Raw genomic sequence first — 22,743 nt, forward strand, 5'->3', positions numbered from 1 at the left:
TCATTCTTGGCAAAAAATATCCTATTTTGGTGGGGGTGTAGATAATGGAGGTGGCTATGTGTGTGGTGGGGCAGGGGGCATAGGAGAACTCTCTGTACCTTTCTCTCAATTTTGTTGTAAACCTAAAACTGCTCTTTAAAAAAAAAAAGAAGTCTCCTTTCTTGATAAAAACCCTCAAGAAAGTAGGGATAGAAGGATCATACCTTGAGATCATAAAAGCCATATATGAATGACCCAACGCTAATATCGTCCTCAATGGGGAAAAACTGAAAGCTTTCCCCCTAAGGTCAGGAACAAGACAGGGATGTCCACTCTTGCTGCTGTTATTCAACACAGTATTGGAAGTCTTAGCCTCAGCAATCAGACAACACAACAAAATAAAAGGCATCTAAATCAGCCAGGAGGAGGTCAGGCTTGCACTCTTCGCAGATGATATGATACTCAATGTGGAAAACCCACAAGATTCCACCAAAAAACTGCTAGAACTGATTCATGAATTCAGCAAAGTTGCAGAATATAAAATCAATGCACAGAAATCGGTTGCATTCCTATACACCAGCAAAGAAACAACAGAAAGAGAAATCAAGGAATCGATCCAGTTTACAATTGCGCCAAAACCCATAAAATACCTGGGAATAAATCTAACCAAAGAGGTGAAAAAGCTACACACTGAAAACTATAGAAAGCTTATGAAAGAAACTGCAGAGGACACAAAAAGATGGAGAAGTATGTCATGCTCCTGGATAGGAAGAACAAATATTGTTAAAATGCCAATACTACCCAAAGCAATCTACATATTCACTGCAATCCCTATCAAAATAACACCAGTATTCTTAACAGAGTTCGAATAAACAATCCTAATTTTTTTTTAATGTTTATTTATTTCTGAGACAGAGAGAGAGAGAGACAGAGCATGAGTGGGGGAGGGGCAGAGAGAGAGGGAGACACAGAATCCAAAGCAGGCTCCAGGCTCTGAGCTGTCAGCACAGAGCCCGACGCGGGGCTCGAACCCACAAACCGTGAGATCATGACCTGAGCTGAAGTCGGTCGCTCAACCGACTGAGCCACCCAGGCGCCCCAACAATCCTAAAATTTATATGGAACCAGAAAAGACCCCGAATAACTACAGCAATCTTGAAAAAGAAAACCAAAGCTGGAGGTATCACAATCTTGGACTTCAAGATGTATTACAAAGCTGTAATCATCAAGACAGTATGGTACTGGCACAAGAACAGACACTCAGATCAATGGAACAGAATAGAGAACCCAGAAATGGACCCACAAACGTATAGCCAACTAATCTTTGACAAAGCAGGAAAGAATATCCAATGGAATAAAGACAGTCTCTTTAGCAAGTGGTGCTGGGAAAACTGGACAGCGACATGCAGAAAAATGAACCTGGACCACTTTCTTACACCACACACAAAAATAGACTCAAAATGGATGAAAGACCTCAATGTAAGACAGGAAGCCATCAAAATCCTCGAGGAGAAAGCAGGCAAAAACCTCTTTAATCTTGGCCGCAGCAACTTCTTACTCAACACGAGGGAAGGCAAGGGAAACAATAGCAAAAATGAGCTATTGGGACCTCATCAAAATAAAAAGCTTTTGCACAGCGAAGGAAACAATCAGCAAAACAAAAAGGCACCTGACTGAATGGGAGAAGATATTTGCAAATGACATATCAGATAAAGGGGTGGTATCCAAAATCTATAAAGAACTTATCAAACTCAACACCCAAAAAACAATACAGTGAAGAAATGGGCAAACAACCTGAATAGAAGACATCCAGATGGCCAACCGATGCATGAAAAAATGCTCAACATCAGTCATCATCCGGGAAATACAAATCAAAACCACCATGAGATACTGGCTCCCACCTATCAGAATGGCTAACATTAACAACTCGGGCAACAATAGATGTTGGCGAGGATGTGGAGAAAGAGGATCTCTTTTGCACTGCTGGTGGGAATGCAAACTGGTGCAGCCACTCTGGAAAACAATGTGGAGGTTCCTCAAAAAGTTAAAAATAGAACTACCCTATGACCCAGCAATTGCACTACCAGGCATTTATCCAAGGGATACAGGTGTGCTGTTTTGAAGGGACACATGCGCCCCAATGTTTACAGCAGCACTATCAACAATAGCCAAAGGATGGAAAGAGCCCAAATGTCCATCGATGGATGAATGGATAAAGAAGATGTGGTATATATATACAACGGAGTATTACCCGGCAATCAAAAAGAATGAAATCTTGCCATTTGCAACTACGTGGATGGAACTGGAGGGTATTATGCTAAGTGAAATTAGTCAGTCAGAGAAAGACAAAAATCATATGACTTCACTCATATGAGGACTTTAAGAGACCAAAGAGATGAACATAAGGGAAGGGAAACAAAAATAATATAAAAACAAGGAGGGGGACAAAACAGAAGAGACTCATAAATGTGGAGAACAAACTGAGGGTTGCTGGAGGGGTTGTGGGAGGGGGTATGGGCTAAATGGGTAAGGGGCATTAAGGAATCTACTCCTGAAATCATTGTTGCACTATATGCTAACTAATTTGGATGTAAATTAAAAAAATAAAATTAAAATTAAAAAAATTTTAATGAAGTCTTTTTTTTATATTGAAAAAATTTTTTTAATGTTTATTTTTAAGAGAGAGAGAGAGTGAGCAAGTAGGGGAGGGGCAGAGAGAAAGGGAGACACAGAATCCAAAGCAGGCTCCAGGCTCTGAGCGTCAGCACAGAGACCGATGCGGGGCTTGAACCCACAAGCTATGAGATCATGACCTGAGCCGAAGTCGGACACTTAACTGACTGAGCCACCCAGGCGCCCCAAAAATGAAGGTTTTTTTGAAAAATTTTTATTTTATTTTGGTATTGAGGTAGAATCGACATATTAATTTCTTGTATACAATATCATGATTCACTATCTGTATGTACTGCTAAATGATCGCTACAGTAAATCCAGTTACTATCCATCACTGTACATAATGACAACATTTCTTCTTGTGATAAGAACTTTTAAAATTTAGTGTCTCAGCAACTTGCACATATGCAATATTGTATTATTAACTATAGTCACCATGCTGTACAGATACCCACATGACTTATTTATTCTGTAACGGGATTCTGTACCTTTTGACCTCCTTTACCATTTTGCACACTCCACTCCCCCCTCAAAATAAAGTCTTTGAAAACACTTCCCTGCTCTCTTTTCCTTTTTTGCTGAAAAATTAAATGGCTGCTCCTTATGTTGCCTCCCAACATCTAGAAAAACCAAATCAAGAATGAACGCTTTCTCCCACCGAAGCTAGACTCAACATCCTAGATAGCTGAACGATGATGTGTTGCCAGGGATCAGAACCAAAACATTCTTTCCATGACAACATTCCATTAAGAATTTTATAAAATGCACTTTGCTGGAGATAAGGTTTGTCTCCCTGAGACCTGCCCAATAGGCCAACAAACCTGATAGACTCAGAGTCCTAAAAGAATGGATGCTATTGGGAGAAGGGCTGAGGCTAGTCACTTACGAAATATTAGGAGCCTGGCCAGTTGAATGGAAAGAGGGGACACACACCAATGATGACCCCTTCTCTATGTCTGTGGAGTCCTGTTTTCATTTACTACTTGGTCTATAGATGCCCATCTGTTGGTTTTGCCTGCCCAATATCCCTTCTTCTTTCTGGCGGCTGCTCTCTGATTTTCCTTGGGAAGGCTCTGTTTACCACTCTTAGCTTTAGGTTTGGATGAAGTTGACTTCACCTCTGACATCCGGGGTGGGCGTGTGAGCCAGGTCTGGCAAGGAGGACCACACTGTCTTCCAGGCTAGTATAGAGATGGGTGTCTGACTCCATCAGCGGATGTTCAATTATTATGCATTGGATGACTTAAGGTTTCTTCCTTCTATACAGGGAGGACTTTCTTGGTTGCATCATATAAAAATCTCCCTAGCAACCTTCCTTTCATTACACTTAATATTTGTCTCTTTTGTTGTGGTGGTTGTTCAATATTAGAGAATTTGTAATGCAGTTGAGTTAACACACACAATACCGTAGCAGCCTGCGGGGCGGGGGGGTGGGGGGGGGGGTGGTTTAAAGATAGTTAACCAGCTGGGAGAAGAATTCATTGTCTAGCTTAATATTCAGAGAAATGTAAAGGCAGGGTGCTTCTGGTAGTTGAGCATTCTAAGATAAATGGACCTTATAAGAAATGAGACTTGCAAACTCAAGTCCAGCGGATTTCTTCAACCAGATCTGGTTAGCTGTAAACATCATTAGCTTAAAATGTTTTCTCCTACCCCTGTTGCCTGTGATAAGATAGGCCTCTTAAAAGGAAAAGCGCTGTTCTTTCACATTTTAACTCCTTCTGGGGGTGTGAAAGCCAGCTGAAATCAGGCTTCCTGCAAGCTACATTAAGCTCATGTTCCTCTGGGCCAGAAGGGAAATTGTGATGTCTCTTCCAGGTTTAGAGGTTCTAAAGGCGAGGCAACTTTCTTCCCCATATCAGGTCTTATAGAACAAAAGATGAGCAGATCTAAATCAGTCTATTTGTATACCAGTTTGAAGACATTTTTTTGCTATCTCCCCGACTCTCTCCCCCCACCCACATTACCTTCTTGATGTCCAAGATCAAGATTTGCGAAATTTGGATGTTAAATACGAATCTGATGTTATGTTCAGAGATGATGATTATTGCAGTGAGTTCTTTGGTGGTTTTCTCAAACCATTGTTTAAATTGCCAGAAAACACTTTTGGAACAGCTGACCAAGTGTTTTTAAGTCAATACATTATGAAAAAAAAATGTTTTTAAAGGAAAATAGTGGTGGCGATGATGCAAACTCTTGTTGATTTTAAAAAGACTACAGTTTAGAAATTTAATGGTCAGTTGGACCTTATGTGGATCTCGGTTTTAACAAATAACTGCAAAATACATTTTGGGGACACAGGGGGAAATTCTGAATATGGTCTATGTATTCCATGATATTAAGAAATTATATTTAATTTTGTTAAGTGTGAAAATAGTTTTGTGGTTATGTAAGAAGGTGTCCTCATTTTCTTAGAAATGCATGCTGAAGGAAAGGGGGCACCTGGGTGGTTCAATCAGTTGAGATCTGACTCTTGTTTTCAGCTCAGGTCATGATCCCAGGGTCCTAGGATTGGGCCCCACATTGGGCTCCACACTGAGCATGGAGCCTGCTTGAGAGTCTCTCTCTCCCTCCCTCTGCTCCTCTCCCCTACTCACACTCCCTCTTACTAAAAAAAAAAAAAAAAAAAAAAAAAAAAAAAAAATGCATGCTGAAGTATTTGGGGATAAAATCTCACAATGTTTAATTTCTTTTTTAAAAGATGAAGCAAATATGGCAAAATGTTTGTTAAATCTAGGTTATGGTTATACAAGGTTCACTAAAGAATTCTCTATTTTTATGTGTGTTTGAAATATAATACAAAGGCTTTTTTTAAAGGACAAATAAATTTTCTGTGGGTTCCTTTTCTACATGTATTTTAAGAAACCAATATGAGCACCATCTCTGATGGAAACTGTAGAATAAAACTCCAAATATAAGTTAGGTAAATTTAAATGACTTTAGAAGATATTCTCTGCTGTTGGAATATAAAATTATGCAGCATTTATAAGTAAAAGTTCATGAAGCTCTCTTAATTCATCCGTATTCTGTGGGTGGGTGGGGATAAATGAATAATAAAAGCATTGCCTGTTGAAGGAATAAAATTTCAACTCATAAATTGAACTTCATGAAAATTATTTAAAGTACTTGTAAGTATAATAGGTTCACCAGAAATAGTTCTCATTTGCATGATAACATTTCCTATAAATGAGCAGAAAGTAATATACCGTCATTGTAAAAAACACAGATAATCCATAAAAAGGAAAAAATCTCCCATAATATCACTCCCTGTTATAAATATGTTGACATATTTTTATCCAGCACTTTTTCAGAGCATAGATTTGTATCCATTTTTTTTCTTTACTTTCTTCCCTCCCTTTCTTACTGATCTTTTTTCCTCTCCCTCCCTCCATTTGTCCAGACCACCATTAGACATGGAAACAACACCAGAAACAGGACAAGTGGCTACACCCAAGAGTGGAAAACCCACTGTGACAAGAGCACTCCACTCCTAGAGTAAAGTTGTCTTCACTTTGGTAACTTAGGGTATTTTAAAGATAAGTTTTTAAGAATTCTTACACCTAAGAGTGATTAGTCCTTTGTCCGAAAGATAGTTACAAATATTTCCTCCCCCCCATCTTCTGGTTGTCATTTTTAAATGTTTCACAACTCTATTATTGCAGTGGATCACATTTATGAAGATTTCATAAGGTTACAAACAGTCATAGTACAAAAAGACAGTTACTACAATGCAAGGTAGTCCATCAGTGTCTCTTGAAAATTGGGCAACAATATTATACAGAGAAATCTAATAATCATGATTTTTTTTCATTGAGGCATAATTTACACACAATAAAATGCACAGATTTTAAGTGTTTAGTTTTATGAGTTTTGGCAGTAGTCTTGTGCAGACAACACCCAAAACAAAATGTGGCATATTTGCTTCACCCCTCAAAGTACCTTTGTGCCCTTTCCAGAAAATTATCTAATGCCTTCCAACTGGGCAAGTGTTTATGGGTTTATCACCATCGACTGGTTTTTATTTGCTTTTGGACTTCACAGAGAGTATATACACTCTTTTGTACCCAGCTTTTTTCACTCAAGTATATTTTTGAGGTTCACTCACGTTGTTTGTAGCATGTATTAGTAATTTGCTTTCAGTGCTGAGTAGTATTTCAGTATTTTGAATATAATACTAGTTGTGTATCGAATAACCTATTAACACACTTGGGCTGTTTTCAGTTCCAGGCTAGGAACATTAGTGTATAACTTGTAGGCATGTGTTTCCATTTTTCGTGAGTACCTAGGAATTTCTAGGTTTATAGGGAAGGCTTGTGTGAATAAGAAATTGTTCAGGCATTTTCCAAAATCATTGTACTCTTTTGCAGTTCCATCGGTAGTATATGAGAGCTCCAGCTGCACCATGTGCTCACCAACACTTGGTGCTGTCTGGATTTTCAATTTTAACTATTCTAGTGGGTGTGTGGTGTTCTCATTGTGGGTTCAAATTTGCATTTCCCTTTGGATAATGATGATGAGCATTAGTTCATATGTTTTCTTTGCCATCCATAAGTCATCATTTGTAAAATGTCTGCTCAAATCTTTTGTCCATTTGTAAATAGTGTATCTTCTTAATAATGAGTGGTAGAAATTCTTTGCATATTCTAGATGTTTTTTTGTTAGATATTGTCTTCTCTTGTCTTGTCTTGCAAACAGTAGGTGTTTTTAATTTTGATGAAGTCCAGACCATCATCTTTTTCTTTTTTGGTTAGTGTTCATTGTGTGCATAATCTTTGCCTATACCAGGGTAATAAAGCTTTTTGTTATATTCTAGAAATTTTAGTTTTAGCCTTTAGGCTTGTATCTATAAACCGCTTGAGTTGGTCTTGTATACAATGGGATGCAAGGGCTGAGGCTCATTTTTTTACATATGGATTCCAGTTGTGCAAGGGACTCTTCTTTTCCCCGTTGAATTACCTTGGAATCTTTGTTGAAAATCAATTGACCTTGTAACTATAGGTCTATTTCCAGACTCTCTATTTATTCTATTTATCTTTATGTCTACACCCATACCAATATAGCATTGTCTTGATACTGTACCTTTATGATAAATTTTAAAGTTGGATCATAAAAGTCCTCTATCTTTGTTCTTCTTTTTCACATTTTATCTAGTATAGGTTCTTTTTGTTTGCATTTTTGGAATCAGCTTTTCAACTTCTGTTAAAATGTCTTCTGGGATTTTGGTTGGGCCTAAAGATCAGTTTTGGGAAAATGGACATTTAGTTATATTAAGCTTTCCTTAATTTCTTGCAAGAATTTTTTGTTGTTCTTAGTATAGAGACTTTACACATCTTAGATTTATTACTAGTTGTTTGTGTTATTTTTTTAAATGTTTATTTATTTTTGAGGGAGAGAGAGAATAAGAGGTGGAGGGGCAGAGAGAGAAGGAGACACAGAATCCAAAGCAGGCTCCAGGCTCTGAGCTGTCAGCACAGAGCCCGACGTGGGGCTCTAACTCACAGAGTGAGAGATCATGACCTGAGCCAAAGTCAGAAGCTTAACTGACTGAGCCACCCAGGTGCCCCTGTTGTTTGTGTTATTTTTAAAAATTTCATTCTTAATTGTTTGCTACTAATATACAGAAATGCAGTTTATTCTTATATATTGATTTTGTATTTGTGACCTTGCTAAGTTCACTTATTAGTTTTGGAATTTTTTATTATATACATATATATTATCTATAATATATCTATATTATCTATAGATAGACATATCTGTAACATATCTATATTATCTATAGATACATATCTATAATATATCTATATTATCGATATGTTATATATATTAGATTCTATAGGGTTTTATATGTATGTAACCAATTTATATGCAAATCATGAAAATTTTACTTCTTTATTTCCAATATTTTTCTTGCCTTATTGCATTGGTTAAGAATTCCAGTACAGTGTTAAATAGAAATGATGATAGTGAACATCCTTGCCTATTCCCATTTGGAAGGGGAAAGCATTCAATGTTTCACCATTAATATGTTATCTGTAGTTGGTGGTTTTTTAATTTTTTTTAATGTTTCAAGTTTTAATTTCAATTCTAGTTAGTGAACATATAGTATAATATTAGCTTTATGAATATAATTTAGTTATTCATCACATATAACACCCAATGTTCATCATAACAAGTGCCCTCGTAATACCCATCACCCATTTAGCCCATCCCCCTGCCCACCTTACCTACCTATAGTTGTTTTTGGTGAATGACCTTTATCATGCCTATATAAATGTCATATATAAATGCCATATACACATGACCATATCATGCCCTATAAACACCTGCAGTGTTTCTGCTCCTTTGGCCTTTACTTGTATTTTATAGGCTCCAGACTACATCTGTCTTTAAATTTTGATGAAAATGAAGTTTGTGGATTTTAAAAAATCTTTGTTGCTTTTTATATGATTTCTCTGAGAAAGTAAAAAAGGCTGAATTGATATAGCCATGTTCCTACCCAAAGTCTGTTTTCTCTGTGGGTCCAACCACCCTGCATGGTTTCACAGAAACTGATTATAATAAAGTACATAACCATCTGTTATTGTAAATGTGACTTTTGGGTCTCAGTTTTTACAATGAGTCTGTAAATAAGCCCTGGAAGAATGACTTATAAGATAAGATGTAAACATAATAAACCTTGACAATGTAAAAATTGTTATATATATATATATATGTTTCTCAAATATTCGTATTTGAAGAGGAGAAAGTGTATAAGGGAGGGTGAATACGTGAATTTGAAAGTCCTCTCTCATTGTGGTGAGTCCAAGGATACTGGGTAAAGCAGCACTGGAGGGTCAAGTTAATAAACTCATCAGACAGTAAACTACGCCAGGACACAGACTGCTTCATACGCCCTCAAATCCTTGGCATTTAAAGTCTCAGCTGCATGTTAAGGGCTCTGTAAAAATGGCTAAGCTGATGACTAAACAGATAAAAAAGTTGAAATACAGATATACTATTTAAAGTTCCAATGATAGGGGCGCCTGGGTGGCTCGGTCTGTTAAGTGTCCGACTTCAGCTCAGGTCATGATCTCACAGCTCATGAGTTTGAGCCCGCATCGGGCTCTGTGCTGACAGCTTGGAGCCTGGAGCCAGCTTCGGATTCTGTGACTCCCTCTCTCTCTCTCTCTGCCCCTCCCCTGCTCATGCTCTGTCTCTCAAAAAATAAATAAATGTTAAAAAATTAAAATAAAGTATGTGTATATATATATTTAAATGTTTCTGTACTGGTTGAAATATTTTAAAAACTATGTTTGCACATTGCTTCTATCATTTAAAAGAAACGATTAAAGAAAAAAGGGAGAGAAAAATGCCAAAGCAGTTTCACTGATAATAAATACTTCCAAGAGCTTTTTTTTTGTTGTTAATGTTTTCATTGGTAGTTAATATTCTAAGGCATTGGATTGTTACACAAATGTTTATGAGTTATTCTTTTTTATCATGGGATTTTTTTGGTAATTAAGATTGTCTTCAGCATCATTTTTTTAAATGTTTATTTTGAGAGGAAAGAGAGAGAGCGAGCGAGAGCGAGAGAGAGCGAGAGCACACACACAAGTGGGGGAGGGGCAGAGACTGAGGGAGACAGAGAATCCCAAGCAGGCTCCACACAGAGTGTTGGGCTCAATCTCACCAACCTTGAGATGACCTGAGCAGAAATCAAGAGTAGGACACTTAACTGACTGAGCCACCAGGTCCCCCCTTCAGCATCATTTTCAAAATCAGCATAATATTACATGAATCAACCATGATTTATTTAATCAATACCCAATTTTTAGACATTTCAGTGATTTCCTATTTTTTCTATCAGATAATATTCTGACACATATTCTTATAGGTAAATATTTTTGTGTTCATGAATTATTTCTCTAAGATAAATTCTTAAGATTAAAATGTGCAAAGGTTCACAAAATTTTGACTAATTGATATTGTTGCTTTAATTTATGTCAAAAATGCTTTAATTTATGACAAACAATTTTGTCAGATGAGTTTTAATTATACAAATTAGTTTGAGATTAGGCCCCATGGTCCTTAACTTAAAACATTTCTCCTTAACTATGTGAGTACTGAGATCTACTATGGAAATGACTGTTTATTTGACAACTTAGAATATTTGAATTAATTGGGCTATTTTCATGGGATGAGGGATCAACCCCTCCCCAACTCATGTTATAGAAAATGTTTAGATGCAAAATCATGATTGAATGAAATTGTTATCCAATGAAGGGACCTTGAAACTGTCTAAATGAGCGGAGGATTTAGAGTTCTATGTTCACAACAGGAAGTTACTGCCAGCTCTAGTCCATGAGAGAGACAGAACTATAGACACTGAGCACTCAAAAACAGTGGCTAATTTCATCCACGCTTACATTTGCGCATTTGTGAATGTGTTTTTTAATTTTTTAAATTTATTTTGAGAAAGAGAAAGAGAGAGAGCCTGCGTATGTGAGCAGTGGAGGGGCAGAGAGAGAGGGAGAGAATCTCAAGCAGGTTCTGTGCAGAGCCCTATGTGGGGCTCTAACCTAAGAACCATAAGATCATGACCTGAGCCAAAACCAAGAGTTGGCCGCTCAACTGACTGAGCCACCCAGGTGCCCCTGTGTGTGTGTTTAAATAAATCACTTACCAACCTAAATGCATTTTATTTATCCTATTTAAAAACTATTTTATTTTCCAAAGTGTAGCCTTACTGAATAGTGGGAGGAGTTGTGAGCAGTGGGGAGGCTCACCTGGGCTGAGAAGTTGAGGGTGGATCATCCCCAAATTGGCTTCACGCACAGGTTTTTACAACATATATTTGAAACCTATTTCATGCAAACTTTCAAATATTATATTTATCTTTACTATAAAAGTTATGTAGCAGAAAACAATGCCCTTTTCTGATTATTGATATTCCTGGAATTTAAATACCTTATGTCCCCAAAACATGATCAGTAAAATAAATGTTTTCACATGTAATAGAGATTTGCATAATTGCAATTCAGCATTTCAAAACCAGTTGTTATCAGTGAAAACAACTCACTGAGGGGAAAGCACAAATGTGAGGGGAAATGTGAGGGGAAAGCACAAATGTGAGGGGAAAGCACAAATGCCTTAGAGGTGGTGGGGTGGGGGGTGGCACTGCCCACGCCACTCTACGGGCGGCACCTGCTGACGTGGTCATGTCCAGAGGACACGGATCACTTCCTCCACACAGGACTCAGCCCTGAGGATGGACCTTTCCTCCCCCTGATCGTTCATTAGCATTGATGGGTCTTCTTTTCCTGCCTTATCATGATGTTGAAAATAGGTGATCACGCACAAGGTGTCTTGGAATACCTGTGTTGTTCATATGCTTCCTGTATTAATACCTCCAGACATACTGGCTTCTACCCTCCATGCTTTTTGTAAAGATTCAAATACCGAATTATTGAAATTAGAAAGTGAAATCTTTCAGTTTCCCCATCCTGTTGTCTAGAGGTAACCAGCATTAACAGTTCAGCGTGTGACTTCCCAGTGTGTTCCATGCTTACACACTCAGAAGGTTTATAATGATATATCTATACCCATACTTATATCTATATCTATATTTATGTTTTTTAAAAAAACAGAAATGGGTTTATACTACACACATTGTTCTATGACCTGGTTTTTTTCCCCTTTAATTTGTTTTAATGTTTATTTTGAGGGAGAGAGAGACAGAGTGCAAGAGGGGGAGGGGCAGAGAGAGAGAGAGAGATACAGAATCTGAAGCAGGCTCCAGGCTCTCAGCTGTCAGCACAGAGCCCGACGTGGGGCTTGAACTTACAGACTGTGAGATCATGAGGTGAGCCGAAGTTGGACACCTAACAAACAGCCACCCAGGCGCTGCTTTGTTCCCATTTAATACTGCCAATTATCATGGACAGCTTGCCATGTGGGCATGTCAGTTCACAGAAGTCACCTTGTCCTTTCTAACGGCTTTATGAAATTCCATTATATGATGATTAATTTAACCAGTTCCTATTTGATGGATGCTTAGAAACCTTGTAATTTCTTAAGGTATTCTCAAAGAAATGGATCCAATCCTGGAAGGACATTTTCTTATATCCCTAATCTCCAAAAGTCAGTCTATGCCCTCTCTGAAAACAGGCAACTTTAGATTCAGATAATTAGAAGTGTGTCATGTGTGAACACTTCCCTTTTTTTCCTCCATTTTGCTCGAGGTTTGGGATGTAAAACAAAAGCAGAAGAGTAGCCATGGCATGTGTTGCAACTGTTCCTTTAAGCGCTCCTTTTTCCACAGTAACATTCTTCTTTTGCCCAGAGAATGGTTGCTGAAAATCTGTGTCACTGTGTGTGCAAGTGTGGCTGTGTGAGTGTGAGGCCACCATTCCTGGGGATGAAGGTAGAAGTTGGTTTAAAGGGATCTGCTCAGGGGTGCCTGGGTGGCTCAGTCGGCTGAGCGGCCGACTTTGGCTCAGGTCATGATCTTGCGGTCCGTGAGTTCGAGCCCTGAGTCGGGCTCTGTGCTGATAGCTCAGAGCCTGGAGCCTGTTTCAGATTCTGTGTCTCCCTCTCTCTGACCCTCCCCTGTTCATGCTCTGTCTCTCCCTGTCTCAAAAATAAATAAAACGTTAAAAAAAAATAAAAAAAGGGATCTACTCAATTGAATGCTAGAACTGCCTTACCTTAGACTGCTTTTTGCAAAGAAGACAACTGCAAGGTTAGGGTTATTGCATTCACATGCACGCTTACACATGCAGTCACATACATGGACAAAAAAATCGCAATTATGAGCTCACACAGGGGCGCCTGGGTGGCCCAGTCAGGTAAGTGTCTGACTCCGGCTCAGGTCATGACCTTGCGGTCTGGGAGTTTGAGCCCCGTGTCAGGCTCTGTGCTGACAGCTAGGAGCCTGGAGCCCGCTTCAGGTTTTGTGTCTCCCTCTCTCTGCCCCTCCCCAGCTCACACTCTGTCTCTCCCTCTCTCTCTCTTTCTCACAAAAATAAAACAAAAACAAATACAAAAACTCACACATACAATCACATACACATACAGGTACTCACACACAGTCACATAGATGACCTTCCCACATTCATACTTAAACATTATATACTCATACCAAGACATATTCTGTATGAACAGGCATGTGTATATATACATTATTTACATACACATTCTGTGCGTATATACATTATATATAAAACCTATATTATATATTGTACATGTTATATATAATGCATATATAATATATGCTATATATCATATAGTATAAACACACAGAATGTATATTTAATGTATATGTGTGTGTGTGTATGTGTATAGTATGTACATACACACATACACAGAATCACTTTAATCAATAAAAAACTATGAGGGTTCGCAGTGTACTAGGGGGTGGGGTTGGGATGGGCAGGGAGGAGAGAGCTGGAGGAGCACCCAGCCTTGCCAGCTGAGTTCATGCCCCTGAGTAGGAGGAGTGGACTCGCTGCCTCTAACATCTGTGGGCCGACAGATCATGAGGTTCAGGGGAGCTGTTGCATGGCCCGCTGATCTTTCTGGGTCCTTCCCTTCTCAGAGTTGGGAATGGCTCTTAAATTGGGGGGGGGGGTTCCCACATCTTGATGCAAAGTCCCCCCCCTGCCCATCCTTTGCTTTTTTCTTTGCTGTGGACTCGAGAGCCCTCCTTCTTTAGTGGGAGACTTAGAGATGTCTGAAAGGATCATCTAGTTTGGTTGAAGTCAGATGAAGTGGCCTTCACAGTCTACTCCATGGAAGGAACCTTGGCATAGTAAATGGACAGTATGTGAACAGACACTACCTTTCCCAAGGGCTGCATTTTAGACATACCCAAACTGCTCCTAAGAGCAGAGCACTCCTCTGTGCTCCCAGTGGTCCCCTTTGCACACATCCACACCCTGAGCAGCACTGTGGGGCTAGAAGTTAGGTCACTGTTGTATGGTAAATAGAATTTTGAAGACAACAAATAAGTTTCTTTCCTGTGATTGTTTAAAATACAGCATTCTGTATGGTGTTTTCCCAGTGTCTTTAAACTTTTGAGAAATCTTCCTTATCTCCCCTCTTCTTTGTCCAACCAGCATCCTCCCACAGAGATGTGACTGAGGAATTCTAAGAAAAACAGTTTCCTTGATTCTCTCTTTCGTAGCAAATCTAGTGCTTATTAAAAGACTCTGTGTCTTGGATGAGGTGGATGCTAGAGCCTGAGGAAGAAGGAAATAGGTGGGACCCAAGGAGAAAGGAATTTCAAGCTGACATCCATTCTAGCCATTCAGCTGATGTTTATGGAGCCCTCATAATATCAAAGGCCTTGCTGAAGCCATTCCAGTCACAATGATGAAAAGTTGGACATGACCCACCCAATGGGCAGGCACAATGTAAACAAATAAATCACTCTATGGGTTAGTGATAACTGCTAGGAAGAAAAATGGAGAAAGGTAAAAGCACAGAGTCATATGGGTGTGTGTGCGAGTGTGCCTGTATATGTTTCTCTTTACCTGGAGGGTCAGGAAAGTTCTCCTCACAGAGGGGATGTTCGAACCGAAGGCTGAGTACAGTACAAAACAGCCCTGGGGTCATCTGGGGAAGAGTGGTCCAGGCAGAGGGCATAGCACATGCAGAGACTCAATGTGGGATCAAGCTCAGCGTTTTCCAGGAATTCCAAGGAGATAGGCGGGAGCACAGTAAGCAGTGGGGAGAGGGAGGGAAAATGAGGCTTATGGAGACAGAAGTCAAGGGCCTTGGGGTCTCGGTTAAGAGTCTGCATGTTAATTTAAAACAGAAACCACTGGAGGATCTTGAGCAGGGAAATGCTTATGGTCTGATATTTGTTTTTAAAAAGAGGGCTCTGGCTACTGTAGAAAGAAGGAATGTATTTGAAGGGGGGCGAGAGGAGAAGGGATGTCTTATTAGGGGTCAGTCACAGGAGTTTAGGGAGGAGATGGTAGAGGTCTGGGCCAGGCAGTGTGGTGGGATGGAGAGATGTGTTGTGTGTGTGCAAGTGTGTGTGTGTGTGTGTGTGTGTGTGTGTGTGTCGGGGGGGGGGGGAGGTGATGGTGAGCTGGAAGCTGATCTTCAGCCAAGGGCTGAAGGAGTATAGTTGCATAATACTCCATTGTGTAGATGTATGTTTAACTAATCGTGTACTAATAGCCAGTTGGGTTGTTTCTAGTCTTCTGCTCTTGGAGATAATACAGTAATGAAGAACTGTATATGGATGCAACTGACTAACTGTAAGATAAATTCCTACAAAAGGAATTGCTAGGTCAAAGGCTAAAGCATTTGTCATTCTGCACCTTCAGGGTGAAGCATTTTGTGTCCCTACCAGCAACATTACAGCCTTTCAGCAGGTGTCTGTTTCTGATCTAGAGCAATAGATCTTTACCCAGTTAGATCCAGCACCCTCTTTACCATCCTGATACGAAATTCTGAGACAATATCACCTACTCAGTCAGAATTAAAAAAAAATCAATATGATGATTTATCTGATAATATCGAAGAGAAATAAAAGTAATTTATAATAAAACAAGAGATGTTTCACTGTGTGAAACATGCATGATTACACTGCAAGATGTTATAAAGTCATTAGAAGCTTGCACCTATATGCAGACTAACTGTGAATGCCACACTCAAGTGTTGACTGGTACAGATGTGCTCTGTTGGTGATTCAGGACCTGTGAGCACAGTTACCATTGGAGAAATGATTTTCCAAAATGGTAAAGCAAATACACACACACACACACACACACACACACACACACACACCTCTGGCTAAGGTTCTAAACAAGACTGATGACAGCCTTCCCTTTATTTACACATCAGTTACATTTCTGGAAAATTTGGTGCTTGTTAAAACCACGCAAAAACTCCTTTGTATTTTTATATAAAATGAGTTTAGGTTCTAGATTCAGATAATGATGAGCAGGTTTTTTTCTTACCTGAATGTCCAGTGGGTCATTTCAAAGTCCTGTGGGACACAGGACAATTCTTCCTTGTGTGGGACTGTCTGCCCTCCATCTACTAAATGCCAACAGGATTCCAAGTCATTGTGACAAATGGAAAACTCCCAAATGTCCAGTATGCCCCTAGGGGCAATGTTTCTTCCCCTACCCAGAACTGCTGCTTTGGGGTCTCTTCTGGAGTCCATTCCATAGACCAGGACCAGGTGAACATTTCTAAAAATTTTCACCATGTTTCATTTCTGTTCAAAGCCCTACAGCAGCTTGTTGTCATAGGACAAATACAGCATCCTCAGTCGAGGAGACAGAGTATGCAAATCTGCCAGTGAAAAGTTTCATTTGGCTGGATTTAGTGCTTCAACTGAGAGCTGGGTGTTGAAATACAGGCTTTTGGGTGAAAATGGCAGGTGGGACCCAGTGCCTAATGCTGCACATGGTGCGTTGCAAGGTGCTCCTGGTTCCTTATTCTGATGTGGCACACAAACCCCAAATCTTTGTGACACTTCGAGCTCTGAATTTATTGGTAGCAGATAGTTTAAATATTTTTATTTTTGACAGAGTAAGAAATGTTTAGTGGGATTCATCTTAAACATATTGTGCATCATGCTGTTTAAGGTGGTCCATGTTATAATAAATAAAGTGGTCCAAGGTTATAAATGTCAAGATGCCACCCTCCTGGGACTGTGATGCCCTGTGTGAGGGCTCCTCTCCTGGTTGCTCTCTAGTTGCCCAGAATGCGTGTGAAGTTTGCCCAGGTCAGGGTGACAGAGCATAAGGACTTTATAAAATGTCATTGTGACCTTGGTGCCCAAGTGGCCCTTAATATAGTCCAGCAGTCCAGGGGTTGCTTACATATGACTAAGTTGTATTATTTTGCTGTGCTTCAATTTTCCCATCAGTTAATAGGGATAACAATACTATAGATGCTATGGGTACTTTTTCTTCATATGCGCTGTAGTTGACCTCTTGTTAAAGTTTATAGTTATGCATTTATGATTTAAATGCATAAGGAGGAGAGCCTGTCTCCCTCGCTAGGGCATCCACTCTGTGAGGCAGGTGTCATTTGTTCTCTACTGGATCTCCAGCACATATCCCACCACACAGATGCTTGACAGTTCACTAGTTCAGTGAGGGAATGCGTGAAGGGCTATTATCATATAGATACCATATACTTAACGGACTGGTGCTTTACTGTTGAGGGCTAATATGCTTCCCTCCTACCCGCATTCACTCATTCATTTAGAAAGAAGGCTTCTGGGGTCTGGCAGGGAAATGATTTTCTTCCAGGCCCCCATTTGAGCAGCAAAGCCATCCGGACCACTTGCCCCGGGGTCAGGCCACGCTTGGCTCAGTTTGGAACTGCTAGCACGCTTCCAGTGATGGGAGGTGTGCACAGAAGCGGAGAATTCATTATAACCGGTTAGTCATCCGTGGAGTTTGTAGACGCTGCCCGTGGGCGGGACGCACCTGGCGTTTCCCAGGTGGGGCCTGTTCCGGGCGCCAAGCCACGGGTGGGAGCGCGACCGGCCCACAGGAGCCCTGGGTCTTCCCTCCCCACGCAGCCAACTCAGATCAAGCCCAGCATCTGCTGGGGTAACTCTCTCCAGGGGCTGCTGGGCCGGAGCACCGGCCTGGGTCCTCGCAGGGCACCCCAGGGCGGCAGCCGCAGCCCACACTCACTCGCTCTCCCGCCGCCCGAGGGCGCGGAGGCTGGAGGCGACCGGCGCGCAGGAGCGCACGGCCCGGGTTGCGGAGGCACGCAAACTAGGCGCGCCCGGGCGGTGGACGCACCTGAGACCCCGCGGCGTCGGGAGCGCGCGGCTCGCCAGGGGCCACTCGAGGTGCGCTCGGCGGGTCGAGGATGACTCAGCCTCCCTCGGGTCGGTGTTCCCTGGCGGTCGGCGCGAGGGCCCCCCAAAGTTCCCAGTCACAGCCCAGATGTCGCGCGCGGGCCGGGGGCTCCGACAGCTGGGTCCCGGTGGGAGCGGCCAGAGAGGCCGCGGGGGAGGCGGGGGGTTCCTCCGGGCGCCCAGGGCTTCCCCGACTTCCTTTCGCCTCGCCCCTCCTTCGGCGTGCGGCCCGAAAGCACCTCCGGTCCAAGGGGTGGGGGTCGGCGTGGGGAGCGGGTGGCCTCCCGGCCTCAGGAGAGTCTCGCCTTCCCGAAATCTAGGGGGTCCGCCGGTCAGGAGGGACAGAGCGCCGCGGTGGCTTCCCCTCCCGGCCCTGAGAGTCCGGCCCCGCCGCCCGCCGCATTCGCGCGGACCCCGCGCTGCAGCGCGCTCGAGCGCCAGCGGCTCGGAAGCCCCGGCCCGGGCTCCGGGAGCCTCGGGGACGGCCCCGCTGCGGCCGGAGCCCGCGCTCGCGCGCCAGCGCCGCCCTCCGCGCCCTCCCCTCTCAGGCTCCGCGGCCGGGGGAGCAGCCGCGGGCGGCCACGCAGCAGTGCCCTCGCCGGGACCCGCGGAGCCCCCAGTCCCGTCCCCACTCCGCTCCGCCGCGGGCGACCCCGGCCGCCGCCGCGAGCCCCGGCTCCTTCCTCACTTTTGCCTCTGCGCCCGCCCCTACCCCCCGGAGAATCCTCTGAGGCGTCGCGGCACGAGACCCCGCCGCCCGGGACCCGGCCGCCCTCGAGCGTCCCCGACCCCCACCCCACCGCTGCTCGGGCCGCCGGGGTCGGGGGACGGCCCCGGGGCCAGCCCGAGAGTCGCGCCCGCGGCGGCGGACTGCGGAGTTGTAAAGAACTCGGCGGCCGCAGTGACCGGGCGGGGCAGGGCGCGCTCCGCCGCCGCCAAGGACACTGGAGTTTGCGAGTCCCCGCCCGCGCGGCGCCTCCCGCCCTCCCGCCGGGGCCCGCCGGACTCCCCGGGGCCGCCGAGGCGGGGCCGGGCGGCCGCCGAGCGAGAGGCGCGGCTCTCTCCCTCCTCCCCCCGCCTGCCTGCCTCTCCCCTCCCTTCCCTCCCTCCTCCCCGCCCTCCCCCACCCCCTGCTCCTTTTTCTGCTCCCCAAGTGAGCCCGGCGCGCGAGAGGCAGGCGGGGCGGCGCGGAGCAGGCAGCCCAGCGCGCTCGCCCACCGCCCGCTCGGCGCAGCTCCCCGCGGCCGCTCCTGTCGCCGCCGCCGGCGCGTCGGAGGGAGCCCAGCATGGCCGGGCCGGGCTCGCAGCGGCGCGCGTCCCGGGGGGCCTCGGCGCTCCTCGCCGCCGCGCTTCTCTACGCAGCGCTGGGGGCCGTGGTGCGCTCGGAGCAGCAGATCCCGCTCTCCGTGTAAGTGCCGGGTCGTGCGCCGCCCGGGGAGGGGACCCGGCCGCCCGCGACCCGCCGTGTCCAAGTTTGGGCGCCTGCAGGTGCGGCCGGGCAGGACCTGCCGCCGGCGTCGGCCTCGCCTTTCGCACCTGCCTTTCAGGACGGGCGTGGGGCGGCGAGACTGGGGTGGGATGCTCTTGCCCCCTCGCTCGGGTTGGCGAGGGAGACCTGGAGAGGCTCACCTCAAGTGACACCTCCAACTTTGAAGCCTGTTTACCGAATCCAACTTCCACGGGCCGTTTATTTACTCCCTCTTTGCTATCTTGCCATCTCACTTCTTTTGGGGTGGGGGGGATGGGTGGGTTTCTTCCGACTAGTATTTGCCAGGTGATCCCAGTTTGCGTGGTCCAGTTCTTGGGCAATTATTCACATAACCCCCAGTGATCTTTTTAGAGAGCTTGGGAGACTTTGCGCATTCTGAACTATGTGACCCCCCTCGGGCCCCCTCCTGCGTTGCGCTCTGCAGTTTGGTGCTGGCAGTTTCTACCCAGGCGCTTTTTCTATCTTTTTTTTTTTTTTTTTTTTCGTCCCCCTCCAATGTTCTATCGCCCGGCTCCTTCAGCCACAGCTCCGTGTGTGCGTGCGTGTTGACTGTGACACGGGTGTTACATTTGCCCTTTCTCCCTGTAGGGTGAAGCTCTGGGCCTCGGCTTTTGGTGGGGAGATAAAATCCATTGCTGCTAAGTACTCTGGTTCCCAGCTTCTGCAAAAGGTAAGGTTTCTGTGGTGGCAGGAAGCGATGATTTTTCCAGCACAGAAAATGGAGGCAGATTTAGTTTTCCAAACAAACGTGAACCCCGAGGAGCAGCATCAGTTATCAGAGGTGTCTCTGATCCCCTCGTTTCTTGGCAATGAAGTGTGCAATGACTTCTCCCCACCAACTGGTTATTTTTAGATGACACTTGATTCTAAACACAAAGAAAAGCGGGATACTCACTGGCACTGTCCTGGCTAGGGCTCAGAAACTGAGTGTTTTTGCATGGCTCTCCTTCCAGTGCCGGTATTGCTGTTACAGTGTGAGGGCAGATGCTTCTCTGGCCAAAACATGCTAACTTCATCCAAGGGGCAGCGTCAGCGCCTGTTTTACGATGTCTTTCACCTTGCCTGCGTTGGAGACTGGGGTTCGGCGTGTCTGAGAAAGACGCTGCACTATTGTTTGTCATCCCTGCGGTTGTACAATCCCATTATTCCCCAATCATCTAGACCCACGGCTGGGATGCATTACATCATTACAGATAAGGAGAATGAATGTGGTTATCTTTCCACTCAGCTGCACTGCCGGGTAATAACCTATGAGAGTAGTCCACAAACTTAAGAAATTGGTCTGCGTCCATATAATTCTGGAGAGTAATGAGAATGGAGAATTGATTATTAGGCTTTTATCAGAAGCTGCATCAATTTTAATTCAAACAGGCAGTATTATGCTTAAAATTACCTTGTGAAATGTATGGTCCTTTGCCCTCCTCTCCAAGGAAGCAAAAGGAAAAATATAGGCTGGGAAGGAGAGATTACAGGGGTTAAAAGAATTTCAAGTTAACAAATCAACAGGATTAATCCAAGTATTCTCTCAAAGATAGAAAATAAAAATTGGCCTTTAGGGGATAATTCTCTGAAAATGGGTACAAACAGCTTAAATTGTCAAGTTAACTTTTAAGCATTTTTAAATGTGCTTTTTGGGCCAATGTAACATATGTGTTATGCATGCTGCCTGGTAACCAAGTACGTATTTTATTTATGGCATTCCGCTTCAGAGAGTAGCGTTTTTGGGGACATTATATGAAACAGTTTGTCACACGAAATCCGAATATCGTAATAAGGCATCAGCCCACAATGGAATGAGGGAAGTTATTCTTAAAAATTGCCAATAGTCATATTCTTTGAAACCGTGAAAAAATTGTTTGCTCAACTCCGCTATTTGGGGAAGGAATCCATTGAATTATAGGCAGTTGATAAAAACTTGAGGCTACGATGTGCCTTTATGGAAGATGATCATTTACATTCCTGTGACCCACCTCTCCGTTTATAGGAATTGCGTCTTTGCTAGCATTCTTTTAACCTGGACCAGTCTGTATTCTGCTTTGGCATTTTGCCTGCGTGTCAGATGTTTTATGTGGAAAGTTTTGGACTGTTGCACTGCGTGTGTTGCATTGGTAGTGTGTTTTCCTTATGCTTTTAAAGAAGAGAACGTTTTGTATAACTTTAAAGAAACATTTTTCATCTGCATGTTGTAGTGAGGTTGTACCAACTCTGAAAGTATCCCTTCAGAGCCTGTGAATGTTTTGTGTGTGTGTGTGTGTGTGTGTGTGTGTGTGTGCTTACATATCTTTTATCTCACGTTTTGTAGAAGCGCATGAGATACGCTTTTTCCTTCTCTCTGAAGTTAGCACGGGCACTCGCACTCACATACGTGCTGCACAAAAGCCCATCAGCCATATTATTGGCCACTCTATAATAGCAAATTGGAAACAGCCAAAATGCTTCTCTTACCTTCTCATCAGCATCCTTTCTGATATTGAATTCACAAGCCTAGCTCTGCTTTTGTCATGTTTGCAGCTTGACAATTGTGTAATTATATCCAGCTGTTTATGGCTTTGTTGTCATTTCTTGCTGTTGCCTGGCTTTTTGTAATCTGATGCGAGGGGAAGGTGGGGTGTTGCTTGCCATTGGGTTCCAGGGTGCATACCTGCTCTTGCATTTGGAATGCAGGCATCTGCTGAGGAGTCCTGAGATACCTATGGCTTTGGCTTGATAGGCAAGCACTTTCATGAACGATGGGCAGGCATGCCGGACAACTTGGGGGGCACTTTTGTAGGTACCTTTT

At 43.5% G+C, this 22,743-nt stretch overlaps 1 protein-coding gene across 1 annotated transcript in view; it reads left to right on the forward strand.

Moving 5' to 3' along the window:
• The first annotated feature begins 19,644 nt into the window (after positions 1–19,644).
• CACNA2D3 (calcium voltage-gated channel auxiliary subunit alpha2delta 3) overlaps positions 19,645–22,743 on the forward strand; it is an 860,086-nt gene continuing 856,987 nt past the window's right edge. The window contains exons 1-2 of the mRNA XM_078442942.2: positions 19,645–19,883; positions 20,553–20,634. Of these exons, the coding sequence (XP_078299068.1) occupies positions 19,762–19,883; positions 20,553–20,634 (204 nt within the window). The 5' untranslated portion in view covers positions 19,645–19,761. The remainder of the gene's footprint in view (positions 19,884–20,552; positions 20,635–22,743) is intronic.

Source organism: Panthera onca, chromosome A2, assembly GCF_046562875.1.
Source record: "Panthera onca isolate mPanOnc1 chromosome A2, mPanOnc1 haplotype 2, whole genome shotgun sequence".
NCBI classification, from domain to species: Eukaryota; Metazoa; Chordata; class Mammalia; order Carnivora; family Felidae; genus Panthera; species Panthera onca.